General features: G+C 39.7%; 1 protein-coding gene across 4 annotated transcripts in view; it reads right to left on the reverse strand.

The window, feature by feature from the left end:
- Window positions 1-16,820, reverse strand: part of BLM (BLM RecQ like helicase) — an 86,917-nt gene that overhangs the window by 36,698 nt on the left and 33,399 nt on the right. For all 4 annotated transcript variants that reach the window (XM_061158758.1, XM_061158757.1, XM_061158760.1 and 1 more), the window contains exons 6-12: window positions 15,551-15,683; window positions 13,920-14,623; window positions 11,769-11,960; window positions 10,217-10,335; window positions 9,137-9,250; window positions 5,814-5,912; window positions 5,450-5,598 (exon numbers count right to left, since the gene is read on the reverse strand). In XM_061158758.1, the coding sequence (XP_061014741.1) occupies window positions 5,450-5,598; window positions 5,814-5,912; window positions 9,137-9,250; window positions 10,217-10,335; window positions 11,769-11,960; window positions 13,920-14,623; window positions 15,551-15,683 (1,510 nt within the window). The remainder of the gene's footprint in view (window positions 1-5,449; window positions 5,599-5,813; window positions 5,913-9,136; window positions 9,251-10,216; window positions 10,336-11,768; window positions 11,961-13,919; window positions 14,624-15,550; window positions 15,684-16,820) is intronic.

The following is a 16,820-nucleotide window of genomic DNA, read 5'->3' on the forward strand; positions in this document are numbered from 1 at the left end:
GCAACTTTCTCTAATCCAGTACCAGAGACCCCAGGTAGGGCTTCCTGTCTCTCAGTGCTTTACACATTTCTGTTAAGAGTAAAGTACAACATCAGGAAAAAAGTATTCTGGCTTTTATTGGGATGATCTGATTTCAGATATACTGACAGGAAGGTGGCGGGAGAGAAGTTGATGCTCACTTTATGAAACTGGCTTCTTTCATTCCTATTGTCATGAAATGCATTATGCACAACGTCTTGTGAGATGACTGCTGAACAATACTGTGAAACCATCCCTCTTAAGACATCATGTATATGTACAAACACTAAGAGATCTTTTAGTGCTTGAGATGGCAGAAGACTGTGTGGCAGACTGCAGCAAGACGGTAGATGAGAGACTTGATACACCCATAGACTATTTTGATTGTTCTCAATTCATTATTTATAATCACTGCCACAGCATAGCAAACAGCAGTCCTGATAAAATTTAGGCATAAAAAGAATCACCCAGGAATACAAATGATGTAGATAATTTAAAAACTTGATATGATTTGGGCTTAAGCTGGGAATGGTACATGAGTCTCCCTACTGATAGGAATGCTGAAATGATTATACACAAGAATGGCCTTACTGATTTCCCCTACATTTTGCACTACACTTTAATTTCAGAACAGTGTTTTATGCATTAAACAAAAAAGTTTTGGGTCAAAAAAGGGGAGACAGAAGCACATTCTGGTGGAATCAGAATCCACTATATCACTGGTGGGAATGAAAAATGGTGCAGCCACTTTGGAAAGCTCTCAAAAGGTTAAAAATAGTTACAATATGACCCAATAATTCCACTCCTGGGGATATACCCAAGAGAAATTAAAACACAGGTACACACAAAAACATGTATAGGAAGATTACTATGCCTATGTTCAAACCCATGTTGCTCAAGGGTCCACTGTATTCACACAATTTGTTATAATGAAAAAGTTAAATCTCTTAAAGAGTTCATTACATATAACAAATCTTACTTGGCTTATAGGAAATGGGATGTTTGGAATTAACAGATATTCTAATTAGAGTTCACATCAATTGATAAGTGGATAAATAAATGTGAAATGCCTATTCAACAAAGATTGTTAAGCCATAAAAAGGAATGAAGGGATTTCAGGTGGTTTACTGACTAAAACTCCATGCTCCCAATGCAGAGGGCCTGGGCTTGATCCCTGGTTGGGGAACTAGATGCAGTATACTGCAACTAAGAGCCAGCGCAGTTAAATAAATAATTTTTTTTTTTAAAGGAATGAAATTCTGATATATGTTACAACATAGATGAACCCTGAAAACATGTTAAGTGAAAGAAGCAGGGCAGAAACAGGAAGGAGAGAATGGGTGGTGACACTGAGCACTAGGTTTCTTTTTGGGGTGATAAAAATGTTCTAAACTTAGATTTGGGGGATGGGTGCTCAACCTGTGAAAGTACAACCAACCAGAAATTCTAGCCTTAAAATGGGTGAATTCGGTGGTGTGTCAAATGTGTCTCAAAGTTTTTTCTAAAAAAGCTTTGGATCCCAAATTATCTTCCACCGAGGGAATACTGGTGTTGACACTGAAATGGTAAATATTATCAGGTAAAGGGTGTCAAGCTCTAGTCATTCTAAGTGATATTAGCAAATGGAATCAATTTGTGCTCAGCTCTTGTTGCTTTTGGAACTGAGGCACCGTCATGGGCATGTGTACTAAGTAGTTTATGTGACTTGAAACACAAAGTCAGAATTTTTTTTTTTTAATGTAAGAAAACAAGTTTAATTTGGCCAATTGTTTTGGCAATGAAAACTGGCTTTGCCAATTAGGTTTCCTGCTGTCATGTCTCGTTGTTTGAAAGAGCTAATTGGCAGCTGTAAAGTTCTGACAAAACTATTATTTAAAAGCATATCACAGAATAAAAACATATGTCAAAAATATACTAGAAAAGATGTACTGAAGCTTATAGTATTTTGGTTTCCCCAACTCCTGGATAAATGAATCATTTGAATGAAAAGAGTAACAAGGATATCTAACAGCCATTAGAAAAGTTTGGTAAAGCATATTTTTAAAGGTGTATTTCCCAGAAAAAGTGAAGTGAATAACTAATGATCTGACTTATTTTGCCAGTCAGATGGTTCCGAATTCTTTCCTTTTCACAAAATTTGGAGGACTTAACTGAGATATCGGCTGAGAGATCATTACAAATAATTTTTGATGACATATCATTATATAATTTTGGCATATATATCAGAAGGAATTCAAATAACTGACCATTAATGCTAGAATAAAATGCTTTCCATTCCTATCTACATGCTTATATGAGCAACATTTCTCAATGCTATAAAATATACCTCTAAAAATAAGAAATATGAACTGACTTGATTGATCCATAGATAAATGTACTGAGAAAAAGTCCTAGCTCATTAAGTTACACATTCCCCATCAAAATTTATCCCTAAGAATTATTTTCAAAAATGTATTTAAAGCTGTTCTGATCAGCCATGTACCACTAATGTTATATATAATTCATTTGTTCTGTTAGGAAGAAAATTTTAGAGTGGAAAAAAAAATTTTACTATAGGAAATTTTAAAAAACCAATTAATTTATATATGTTTTTCTTTCAGGTAAATATGACAGAGTAAGCAATAAGACTTCATGCATAAAAATACATTACCTTAGGGTAAAATTCTATGGGGAAATTGAAAGAGAAACAGTATTCTTTGTTATACTAACTACATAAATGCTTATCTCTTATTTTTCTTTCTCAGTTCATATTATAAGGCCCTGAAGAAAAGGAATAAAGCCCATCAATTTTATTTCCCTCCTCATATTTCCCAAAGACGAAGAATGTTATCATAGACTGGCAGTAGGAGAGAAGAGCAGCGACCGTGGCTTCAACCCTAGGGGCACCTGTCTTCACCAGGGCCATGGCACCACAGCAGTGGGGAAATTTAATCCAAACAAGGGGTCTATAGGCAGAAAAGAAGATCCGAAAAAAAAAAAGTAACAGAAAGTGTTGGTTAAAATCTTTTACTTTCAACTCAGGGATTTAAATTCTCCCAAATATAGAAGCACCAAATATATTAGAGGAGTCAACAGACCTGCCCAAATTTTCATATTTTACCCACATTTACCAAAATTCTTCCATATGTTTCATTTATTCATTCTTACCGAGTGCCAAGTATACACAGGGCATCACACGCTAAACTCAGGGAATGTGCAATCCATGACTTTTCTAAGATCTCTCCCGCACATCCTTGGGAGAACATATTACAGGTGTCTGCCTCTGAGCCTATATATGCAATGCTTACTCAAAAAAGACAGATTCGATACTTCCAAAAAGCTATTCAAAAGGTGAATTGAATTTGCATCACTTCTCTTAATTATGGGCATTTGGCAATTAATATTACTGATTTAAAAGAACAGTAGATTGCATCTGGTATCTATTGATGGAAAAATGCTAAAAACACTGCCTATTTTTTAAAAAGGATTTTATAAACCAGTGGAAGACTCGCAGAAGCAAATTTCTAGCATGTGGGTTCTTCACTAGAACCTAGACTTATAAGACATCTTAAATATAAAATGTTGTAATATAAATATAAAATGTTGTAATATAAATATAAAATGTTGTAATATAAATATAAATATAAAATATAAAATAATTTCTTCAATTATGGAAGAAATGATCTTTTTTCTCCCAAATTTTATAAACACTCCTCTGCAAGTGAAACTAAAATATTGCATTCCAGTTTTTGTGATTACCTGCACAAAATTCTGAAGACTCTAAAATTCTTGGGCTTATGGATGCCAGTTTAATCTGCAAAAGGTCTCCGAAGCTATCTTAATCTCAAATCCCTTCACACTAGGGCTTCCCTCTTGGCTCAGATGGTGAAGAATCTGCCTGCTATGCAGGAGACCTAGGTTCGATCCTTGGGTTGGGAAGATCCCCTGGAGAAGGGAATGCTACCCACTCCAGTATTCTTGCCTGGAAAATTTCAAGGACAGAGGAGCCTGGCCGGCTACAGTCCATGGAATTGCAAGGAATCGGACACGACTGAGTGACTAATACCACCGTTACATCCGTCCCCACATACGGCAATTAAAGAGTTCTTCTCATAATCCACCAAAATGCTGCTGTTGTCTTTACTGATCATAATATTTATAGAGTCAGCTTATTTTCTTTATTTCCAAGTGAGCCAAGCTTTAAAAATTCACCCCAATACATTAGCAGCCATTATTCCCTGAGATATTCCTCAATCTCAAAGCACCCACTAATAAATTAGAAGGAAAAAATATTTCAACCTTGGTAGACAACAGTTGTTTAAGTAAAGGTTTGCTGAGTAAATGGAACCTGTCACGGAATGTACTTGTCTTTACAAAGTCATACAGAGGTACAAAACAACTCAGTGCAACCTATACTGGGGATATTTTCTTATAGAAGTTTTTGTTATTGAATAGTTATGGATTTGGTGGCAAGAAGAAGCACTTCGCTGTTGAGATGAACACAAAGTAAAAACAAAGCTGCTGCATATACTTTCTGGGCTATTTTCAACATCCTGGATAGAGCTGGGACTTCAGAGGCAAATGACAGAGCAGTAGCGTCTGTCCCTTTCATCACATACACTCTACGACAGCAGTCCCCACCCAACTTTTCTGGCACCAGGGACTGGTTTCTTGGAAGACGATTTTTCCACAGGAGCTGGGGGGTGGGGGATGGTTTCAGGATTCAAGTGCATTACATTTATTATGCTGCTGCTGATCTGACAGGGGGTGGAGCCCAGAAGGTAAAGGGAACGATGGGGAGTGGCTGTAAATACAGATGAAGCTTTGCTCGTTTGCCCACGGTTCACCTCCTGCTATGCAGCCTGTTAGTTCCTAACAGGCCACAGCCCAGTAGCAGTCTGCGGTCCCGGGCTGGGGTCCCCTGTTTTAGGATACACAGGAGCCAAAATAGGATAAATAAAAGCTAATTTATTACTGAGACCATCCTAAGGTTTAACAGGTATGGCATGCACTTTATCCCTACTTCCAAAATTGGTACTGGGATAAGTTTTAATTTCAGTGACTGAATAAAAGCCCCAGGGTCTTGGTTCCCAAAGTCTGATGCACATTGGAATCACCTGGGAATTTAAAAAATTTTTTAAAATACAACAACAGTACATACTGGCTCCCAGCTCCTCAAATCCTGACGTAATTGACATCGGAGATGGAAATATACTCTGGAGATGGAAACGGCTGCCCACTCCAGTATTCTTGCCTGAGGAGTCCCATGGACAGAGGAGCTTGGCAGGCTACAATCCACAGGGTCGCAAAGAGTTGGAGATGACTAAAGTGACTTACTACGCACGCACCCTGGGCACTGGGATTTTTGAAGGCTCCACAAATGATCCTATTGTGCAACAGTTGGGGAACCACAGCCCCCAGGTTTTAAAATGAATAACTTTTGACAACTTACACTTGAGGCCTGAGAATCTTCAGCTGAGTGAGTATGTCCTTCTGTACCCGGGGGTTGGCTGTGGCAGTGAGAGCCATCATTGGAACAGAAGGGAACTTCTGGCGAAGAATATTCATTCTTTTGTAATCTGGACGAAAATCATGTCCCCACTAGTTGGGAAAAAAAAAAATACTACTGCTTTTTAGACTACTTGGATCTTCTTTATATAAAGCATACACTTAATACACATATTAAGAATCACATTATTCTTCAGTGAAATAGCAGAATAATTCAATCAATGTTTTTTCCTCTCGGCACTCAAGATCTAGATACTGTCGGCGGTATGTATTTACTGGTATGTCAAGACGCAGAGAACGGTGCTTACCTGACTCACACAGTGCGCTTCATCAATGACGAAACGTGCCAAGAGCCTCCTCTCATATAGATTCTCCAGAGTAGAGATCAGCCTGTTGCTCGCACAGACCTAGACGGGAAGTATGTTAGTCAGACATTTGAAACCATTTAAACACTTCACCGTAAGGATCTGGTTGTCTTTAAGTTCCACTGTGACTTAAGTTGCATTAAAACCACATAAAATGGTTCTGACTTCAATCTACGAACTGAATTAGTAAAAGTAATAGAAAATAGCAGATGAGACACTCTAGAATGTTCACCCACATTTAGCAAACAGTTACGTATTAGGTCAGTGCTTCTAAAACAATTTTTCTGCCTCAGTGTATCTGGGAGCCACACACGTTTACACTGGTGACAGGGTTACAGACGTGTTACATGTGTGCATGTTGTTTGGGGGTATCATATACACACATATGTACAATATACACACACATGTGTGCATGCTCAGTCGAGTCCAACTTGTGACCCCATGGACTGTAGACCACCAGGCTCCTCTGTCCATGGGATTTTCCAGGCAAGAATACTGGAGTGGGTTGCCATTTCCTCCTCCAGGAGATCTTCGAGACCCAGGGATTGAAACTACGTCTCATGTCTCCTGCACTGGCAGGAGGATTCTTTACCACTGTGCTACCTGGGAAGCCTATATATACATGGCTTGTACATACAAGCCTGTATGTACGTGTATTTCATAGCTCCATCCATAACTGGGCCTAGAAACAATGACATCCCAGTAGCAGTGACCATATCGGGCACCCACGTCTTGACAGACATGTTGGAAGGACACAGAAGCCAGTGTGATGGAGTTTTTCCACTGGCCAAACCTAGGACAATTAAAACATCAAAACACACAATGGTAACTGATTATAACCCACTGATTAACTTAAGAATTCATAATTTCATATTGCTATAAATAAATATGTGGGTAAAATGGAAAGCTTGTCCTTACAGGAGAATACCAATTAAATTAGAAGAATCATCACTTGGCACCCACTACAATAACAACGGGTGGGGACAGTAAAACTCAAGTCAAAGTCTCATGAGACATAGGATATTTACAGTTTCAGAATATTCCACAATAAGAGATCTACAATTACAAAAAAAATTACATTTATTCTTGTAATGAATAATTAACAACAAAAAAAGTAATTTTACAGTGGAGAAATCTGGCAGACACCATATCATCCAAGTGATCGAAGTTAACAAAATACCAATAATGGAATGAATTGACAAATGCCTCCTGATAGGCTGCACTGAGAACATATCACCACTTCTGTGATATTCCCCGAAAATGAACAATGCAAATCTAATCAAGAGGAAATATAAAATCAAATTGTGTGACAGTCCACAAAACAACTGGCTTTCACTCAGCTGTCAAGATAATGAAAGACAGAAATTATTTAAAGAGACATGAAGAAAATGGATAATCTAGGATTCTCTTTTGCTATAAAGGATATTATTGGGATAACTAGTGAAATTAGAATAAAGTTTCATAAAGTAGCAGTATTGTAGCAATTAATATTTTCCAATTTTGTTAATTGTACTGAGAATTCCTTGTTTTTAGGAAATACAATGAAGTATTTAGGGTTGAAAGGATATCATGTCTGCAACTTACTCTGAAATGTTTAAGGGAAAAACTGAGAAAGAATGATAGAGCAGTTACAATAAAATGTTACCATGTGGGTTTCTCAATGAAAGTTATAGAGGAATTCTTATACTAAATGCATCAGAAATTATGTCAAAAATTTAAAAACATATGTATTTTAGTGGGCTTTAATGAGATAACAGAAAAAATATACTGGTCCCTGTCCCCAGTTCCTGGAACAGGGTTCCTGAAACCGTTGTAAATTCTTACGTGGTTAGAGCACTGGGGTTCCCCTGGTGGCGCAGTGGTAAAGAATCCGTCTACAATTCAGGAGACAAGAGTTCGATTCCTGGGTCAGGAAGATCCCCTGGGGGAGGAAATGGCAACCCACTCCAGTACTCTTGCCTGGGAAAATGCCATGGACAGAGGAGCCTGGCGGGCTACAGTCCACGGGGTCACAGAGAGTTGGACACGACTTAGCGACTAAACAAGAGCACTGGGAGCACCTTTGGTCCAATTCAGGCAACTCTGGTTGGGCTCCTGGGTGGGAACTGGTCACTAGAAAGACTACGCCAGGATAAAAAGCTTAGGATTTTGAGTCCTTCTCCCATTCTTCAGAGAAGGGAGTCAGTGTAGAAATGGAGACTATAATTGATCATGCCTATGTGAGGAAGCCTCCACGAAATTCCAGAAGTATGGGCGTCAGAGAAGTTCTAGGTTGGCAAACACATCCACGTGCTTGGGGGCTGACAGACCGCAACTCCACAGGGACAGAAGCTCCTGTGCTCAGGACTCGCCTCGTATATCTCTTCATCTGGCTGTTTATCTGAAGGTCTTCACCACAGCCTTCAGTAAACTGGTGAATGTAGGTAAGTGTCTCCCTGAGTTCTGCGAGCTGCTCTTGCAAGTCACTGAATTCAAGCAGGAGGAGGTCACAGCAACCTGATTTGCAGCCAAGTCAGACGGAAGTTGTGGGTAACCTGTGGCTTGCCACCTTGAGCAGGGTGGTAATCTCGAGGGACTGAGCCCTTAACCTGTGGGGTCTGACATTATCTCTGGGTAGGTAGTGTCAAATTTGAGTTAAACTGTAGGACCCCTAGCTGGTGTCACAGAGGACCACTTGATGGAAGCAAAGACCTCCGTACTTTTGATGACTAGCGTATAATATTCTATGTGAGAAGTAACGGAGAGAAACACAGGAGGGAAAGACTCAGTATTTCCTTACTCGGTAAGGAGAACTTGTTTGTTTTTTTAAAATAGCTGTAATATCATATTTTATTTTATTTATTTATTTTTTTGTACATCTGTGTCTCTTTCTGTTTTGCATATAGGATTATCGTTACCATCTTTTAAAATTCCATATATATGCGTTAGTATACTGTATTGGTCTTTATCTTTCCGGCTTACTTCACTCTGTAAAATGGGCTCCAGTTTCATCCATCTCATTAGAACTGATTCAAATGAATTCTTTTTAATGGCTGAGTAATATTCCATTGTGTATATGTACCATAGCTTCCTCATCCATTCATCTGCTGATGGGCATCTAGGTTGCTTCCATGTCCTGGCTATTATAAACAGTGCTGCGATGAACATTGGGGTGCACGTGTCTCTTTCAGATCTGGTTTCCTCAGTGTGTATGCCCAGGAGTGGGATTGCTGGGTCATATGGCAGTTGGTAATATCATATTTTAAAATAATGATAGAAATACAAACCTTCTCTGGAGTAACATACAGAAGTTTTATAATTGGGTCTTTTTTTGATAACTGGAGGTAAATACTTGTAGCTTCTGAGTCCGTCTTATCACCTGTCAGATATGTAGCTGGGATCTAAGCATAAAAGTAGTAAACAATTTAAATTTTACACATTAATCTGACTCAAGCTTACATCTATCTTTAGGTTTTATAAATATTTAATAAGTCATATCAAACCTGTCAAAGGAAAGAGAATCTCAACATAATAATCAGTACATATTTTTAAAAAATCCTTGTTAACCATAAGTCAAATGGTCTTCTCACTGTTTATTTCCTTTTCTTTTTCCCTGTTTCTTTACTTTTTTAGCTTTTCAGATTTGTAAGGAAGATAAATATGAACTCAGCATCTAGGAGATTCCAATTCTAATGTATGGCCACATTTTTTTTTTCAGGTAAATGCATCTTTTGGGTTTTAATGGACAACGACACTGAAAGGATCACAACTCTCATGAATGGCTGAACAATGGCTACCATCTCTGTACTGAGACATCTTTGGGAAGAAAAATCAAACCAGTGGTCTTGTTGAGGGGTGATGGTTCATAACCCCAAGAAGAGTTCTGTTTGATCACAGTTTGTAGGATTTAAAAGACTGCACTCATAAACTTTTCTTAACCTCAGCCAGGAGGAAAAAGGACATGTGTGTGTGGGCATGCACATGTGTGTGCATTTTAAGATATTAAGGGAGGAAAAAAAAAAAAAAAAGATATTAAGGGAGTGAGAACTAAGCCAATCTGACAGTAGTATAAAAAAAAAATCCTTCCATATTAGAAAAAACAAATTTACATCAGCAATACAGGTTAAAGGTTCTTATTAAAATGCATTCTTCCATAGTAAAACCAGATTGAACTCTAGAAAGTCATCTGTACCAGAATTTCCAAAGACTTGTACTTAAATGTAACAACCTAATATAACAGCTGTGCTTTAGTCTTACAGTTCATGAACTATTTAATAAAAAAGGTTACCCAGAGTACTAAAATATAACTGTTTTTAAGTTATGCTATTCTTAGTATTTTTATTATAACTGGTAGTGTTTTAACTTACATCCAAGGAAGTCAGCTTTTGGACTTGATCCACTATAAGTGATCTCAAGGGAGAAATGACAATAGTGACCCCAGGAGAAACACAGGCAGGGAGCTGGTAACACAGGCTTTTACCACCTCCTAAAGAGAATGACCAGAAAAAAATCCATCAAGTTCTATGTGGAGAGCATGAAGGCAAGATGTACAATGCAAATGACAAATAAAGTTTAAAGTAATTAACTAATAGGACACCAAGTGATATTCTCCATGGTGCCAAAATATGCCATATTTGAATGAGCCAAAGTATGTGGGCAACTTAAATGCATAAAAATTATCTTTAGGACAATCTTACATAGGTACACATGATAGCAAAAGCAAGAATCAGGGCACGAAACTTGAATGCATCAGAAATACTTTAAAAGTCTACTTGAGAAGGACGCCCTGAAAAATGCCCCCTTGAAACCCTAGAGGGTCTTGGAAAGCCTTGAATGAAAACTGCTGGATGAGGAGGGTGAGAATTCTACCACTGAATTGCCAGTGCCTCAGATTGCTGGACAAGACAAATGCCAGGGCCCTCCCTCTCCAGTTTTAGTTTTGCAGTGCCAAACTGGAGTCAAAACAGAAGACACAGACTGAACAACAAGTTAATAAAGTATGGAAAGCTGCTGACTAAACAAACCAACACCATCTAAAATGTAAGGTCAGTTTGAGAAAATTCAGATGCCCAGTGAATACTATTTAATGACGATGGCGACAACTGATTGCTGGAGGTCACAACAAAGGCGAGTAAGAGGCAGAGGGAAGACTAGACCTAAGTAATGAAACCCTAACTTCCCACATTGCTGCTTGCTTTCTTTTCTTTAATTGAAGCATAGGTGATTTACAATGTTCCCCTGCTTCTTATCCTAATGGCTGATTTAATATTCTTACTTGTATGACTGTAAATCACTCATCAGCTGTTATACACTTTAACAGCACAATGAAGTCTTGGATCTCTTCAAAACTGAAGACAAGAAAGAACTATGTTCCAGGCTTTTCACTTAATCCTCATGACGCTCTGTGAAGTGGGTGCTTTGGTATTATTCCCACTGCACAAACGAGGAGCCTGGGTTTGGGGGGTGAAGTGCCTTGCTCACGGCCACATTGTTAATAAGTGGCAGAGCTGTGCTTTGAGCTCAGGGCATCACTCCAGAGCCAATGATTTCAACCACCAGGCCACACGAGGTTGTGCCAAATAAACTGCCAGAAGTGGCTGTGGTCTCTGACAGTAATTTTTTTGTTCCTGTTCCAGGCTAATTTAGACTAGAAAAAAAGAAAAATTCCCAAAGGAAAATCCTCGATCAATTCAACACAATGAGCTTTGAGGTGAGGATCTTAAAGGGCAATAAATGTTATCATGTCAACAACCAGAACAGAGGATATGAAGTAGTATACTTTCCCAACTGTGGTATGGGAGGGTTAGAGGCCCCTAAATGATAGAAATATGGTGTAGGTGTTCTTTTTATTTCTATTAAAGGGCTTTCATTTAACATCGGCCAATGGATTCCTGCCAATTCATATCTAAAAATACATACCAGTGGGCATTAAAATAAAACAGTCTTCGCCAAGCAGTGCAGCATTGATCGCCTCTAGCTGATTAGTTCTAAAATTATGCAGGCCAAATTTCTTATGAAAAATCTTCATCATTTCTTTTGTATGAGGAAAATTAAGACTTTGGAAACGCTCGTGTTTCGGATTTCTGGATGCTACATTCTGCTCCGTCTTGTCTAAGAAAATAATCAATGTTAAGAGAAATCAGGGCGTTATTGTAACCAATAAGCTTTAGCATTTTAACCCATTGCCCTGCAGAATCACTGGAGTACAGTTTGCTATAGCACACCCTTCTTTACCTGTTTATCAGGGTTTCCTTGCTGCCCAGTGTCAAGGCCACCAGAGACTTCCTAAGGGCCAAGTTCAAATCTTTCCTTGATTTTTTTTTTTACAGCACCTACCCCTCCTATATATTCTCTCCTCCTTCTCTTTTGAATTTCAAGACAATCATGGGGGGACTTCCCTGGTGTTCCAGTGGCTAAGACCCTGTGCTCCCAATGCAGGGGGTCGGGGTTCTATCCCTGGTCAGGGAACTAGATCCCACATGCCTCAACTAAGAGTTTGCATGTGGCACTAAGATCCACAACAGTCAAATACATACATACATATTAAAAAAAAAAAAAAAAAAAAGACAGTCCTGGGTTTTCTACTCACTTTAACTTCCTTTTCCTGGCTCCATTTCCTCCACCTGTCCCTGAAATTTGGGAGTCTCTGACACTTGGGACTGGGCTCAGTAGACATTCTTTTTTGGAATTTTCCTAGTCCTTTGACCTTAAACATCGCTGATGTGCACAGAATGCCCAGATCTCTTTCTCAAGCCTAGACTGACGCCCTCCTAAGTCCCAGGGCTGCACGCACCTCCAACTGTCTGCAAGATACTTCCGCCTGAATGACTTCCCAACACTTGAAGCTCAGCAAGCCTTAAAATAGCCCTCCTCAGCTCTGCTCCAAATGTGCCTCTGCCTCCTGACTTCTCTTTCTGTTCACGGTGTCACGGCTTTCTCAGTCACCGGGTCTGAAAGCTCAGAGTAATCCTAGCTCCCCATGAATCTCCCTCCGTCATGTCACTCGCCTCTGCCCCCTCTTCTGCCCCCTCGCGGTCGCAACTCTGGGCGGCTGCCCACAGTGTGAGAGGTGCTCACTCCAGCTCTAGCAGTTCCTCTCACCCCAGCCCTCAACCGTCTCAAAGATAACTGCGAATACCAAGCACGACACACTCAAACATGACACAGAAATAAATCCATTAATGGTTATTTTAAAGGTCAACAGCATAGCTGCAAGAACAACCTCTGTGGGATTAAGTCATCAATGGCAAAAATAGGGAGGACTGCACTTTACAAAACCTTACACATATAAACTTAAAAAAAAAAATCCACCTTTTGATAACTTTGTAAGGTTAATGTAAGGTTTTAAAATTAATTTTGGCTTCTCTCTGCAACCTTTACAGTGGCTAATTTCACTATTCCAAAAAGTTCTCTCACTAAACTGTGAGCTCCAAGCAGGCAGGAACTCTTCATTATCCATCTATCACTAGGACCTGAGCATAACACATGGCACATGGGTGGCCACTCAGGAAATATTTGCTGAGTGAATTAAAATGATCCTAGACCAAAAAAAATAATTTGACTGACTTAAGAAATTTCTGACTTCTTAGGTTTCTTAGGTTGCCGTAAATTTTAGTACTTTGACATAAAACCTGTTCTACTGCTTTATAAACATCATTTCTTATCAATCCAGGATTCTAAAAATACACACAATGACATTTTTAACATATAAATTCAGCTTTGCTTTTTATCCATCCCCCAAATTGTTAAAAACTTGGCCCTCATGAGCTTTATTGTTTTAGGGACTAAAAAATGTTAATTTAAAGGCAAAGCACATTTGTAATGACTTTTAGAGCTTTACTACAATAGGTTATAATTACACATTTTATAAAACTACAGCTGGTACCCAGACAAAAGAGCAACTTGCTCCTGAAATTGTGATTTGTAATTCATATTATCAGCAGAAATTTGCATAGAAACAATGCCATTCTCAGGCAATGATGATTTGCTATGGTTTCTCTTGTACAATTCCTATTTTGGACAGTTTTGTTGTCAGAGAAAATATAAGCATTTCATTTATTGTAAACTTACCAGGGTAATTCAGAATTGACTCTGAGAAGTTTTTATTTTGAGTGGTAGATGCCCCTGGAAGGCAGTCTGTCTTGGCGGAAGAGGGTCTTTCTGACACTGATTTAACTGGTCGACCTTCCTTAATGTGTGGGTAGGCAGCTGTGGAAGATTTGCTGGCTGCTAAATTTTGCATCAGATTTTCCCAGTCATCATCATCATCGTCAAAGTCATCTATGTCAAAATTGTCAATCTCGCAAGCAGCCTGGAGCTCTCTTTCCAAGTCATTTATGGAGGTGGTATATTTATTCTGATCTTTCACAGCCGTGCTTGTGAGAACATTTCCTGGGAAATCAAGGCTTTCATTTCTTTTCTCTGCCCTCGGTGTTTCAGCCCAGTTGCTACTTACAAAGGACTTCTGTAAATGGGAACTGAATAGCGGTCTTTCAAAGGGACCCTTCGTGGTGGCTGAGACTCCCGTCTTTCCTAGGGGAGGAGTCAGTAAACGTTCCCGGGTGGACATGGAATTTGAGGGGAGGTGTGAAAGAGTGAACTCCTTCACAGCATTCCCTGCAGGACAGGAATCACCCTTCGGAAACGCGTAAGGTAAGGAAACAGAGGCAGAGTCCTCCACAGGGCTCTCCAGGGGATCAGGCCTACATCCCCACAAGGAGCGAAGAACACTGGCATCACTGGGATCAAAATCTGCTTCAGCTAGGAGTTTCCTTCTGAAGAGAGAACACAGGATGCCAAATTAACGATGAGTAGTTGGCAATGGTGTGGGCTTTCCTGATAGCTCAGTGATAAAGAATCTGCCTGCCAATGCAGGAGATACAAGTGCGATCCCTAGGTGGGGAAGATCCCCTGGAGGAGGAAATGGTAATCTCCTCCAGTATTCTAGCCTGGAGAATCCCATGGACAGAGGAGCCTGGTGGGCTACAGTCCATAGGGTTGCAAAGATTCAGACATTACTTAGCAACTAAAAAACAAGCTGGCAATGGTAGGGTACACACAAGTTTATATTTAGTTTTCATGCCAAACTGGCAAAATATTTCCAACCTTAAAAATCTGAATACAAATGCTAAAGGAATAGTTTGAAAAAGTAAATTAATTTAAGATAGAATGTAGAGCACAGGGAACTCTACTCAATACTCTGTAACAACCTATGTGTGTGCTCAGTTGCTCAGGCATGTTTGACTTTTTGAGAACTCATGGACTGTAGCCCAGTAGGCTCCTCTGTCCACGGGATTTTCCAGGCAAGAGTACTGGGGTGGGCTGCCATTTCTTCCTATAGGGGATCTTCCCGATCCAGGGATTGAACCCATGTCTCTTATATCTCCTGCATTGGCAAGCAGGTTCTTTACCACTAGTGCCACCTGGGAAGCCCTGTAATAACGTATTTGGGAAAAGAATCTGAAAAAGAATAGATATATGTACATGTATAACTAAGTGGTTTTTTTGATATACCTGAAACTAACATAACATTGTAAATCAACTATATTCCAACCATAGAATTAAAAAAAAAAAAAAAAAAAAGACAGTGATAAGTATGCTACACAGTTTGTGGGGCAGAATGCCTGGATGCCCTGTATGTTTGACACTTACAGTGTCGGTGGAAACGCAATCAGATCCAGAAGGAGAGAAGTCAAAGATACCTTATGTCCCGCTGCTGGAGCAGCTCATTCCCACAATCCAAAGTTTTCAGCTCATCATCAGGAACAGCATCAACTAATGTACAGATTCGGTCCATCACACGGACAAGCTGCTGCTGTAAGCTTGTCTGTCTAGCTGAAAAGTCATTATGCTGTGAATATTTTTCACCGACAACAAAAAAAGACTTAAAATTTTGAAAGCCCTGCATGTAACACCTGAAGTAGTTTAAAAACAGGATTCTGAACAATAATATATTCTCCCATTATCTGCCTCTGAAATCATCTGAAATCAGACTGGCTCTAATCTGTATCATGAGAGCTCAAAACTGTTATCGTTTCATTTCCTGCTAATTCTTATTATGAGGTAACCAAGGTTGCTATAAGATAGAAAAGTTTTATGATTTTTTTTTTTTTTTTTACTAACTTCATATGTAAATCTCACCATGCCCACACAGAGTACGTCATACAGTTTGGACAGGTAAGAACTCCACTTGTTGCTCTCGTCTGCCTGCCAACCAGAGGTTCCTAACAGCACCGCCCTTTTACACTTTCCTTTTGGAGACCACTCCCTCCCTCCACTTCCTCAGTGGGCATGTCGTGAGACAGTTCAATGAGAATTAGATCTTAGAGTTTTTTGACTGACTGGAAAAGAGGATCTCTCTCTGCAGCTGGACTGGCTGCAGGTGGCCAACTCTGCCACCCTGAGGGAAAATACAAGAGTGAAAATAAGGCCAACATAAGGGAAAGCAGAAAACAGAGATGGAGGGAAATGGAAGATTGAGATGGGGAGACGTGAGAGGCAGGTGTGAGAGAGAGAAATTCCTGATAACACCTGTATGGACATGTGAATCCAGCCAGCCCGCTCCATACTTTTACATTTCAGCTGTATAACTAAGAAATAGATGTCAGAGGAGGGGTGGCTTTAGATGAAGCAAAGGAAAAAAAATGGGTTAGGGGAGCAATGGGAAGCAAGAAACATACCTACTGACCCCTGGGGCCTAAGGTGTTCAGGTGAAGTAAACAGCTTAGGTGGCTAGAGGCAACAGTATTCTCAGAGACAATCAGAGAAGAGGAGGAGGCTGCTAGGAAATTATCGAGAGAGGGCAGCTAGCTGAAGGGTCTAAGGAGAGGAAGAGAGGACAGATGAGCGTGGGGGTGTGGACACAACCCCGACGATGGGACCCACATGTCCATGTGAGAACGACCGGCGAGTGAGGACTTTCACTCGTGACTGACGTAAACAGGGTCGTGATGTGTGAAGTGGTACAAGTGC

Source organism: Dama dama, chromosome 13, assembly GCF_033118175.1.
Source record: "Dama dama isolate Ldn47 chromosome 13, ASM3311817v1, whole genome shotgun sequence".
Taxonomy (NCBI): Eukaryota; Metazoa; Chordata; class Mammalia; order Artiodactyla; family Cervidae; genus Dama; species Dama dama.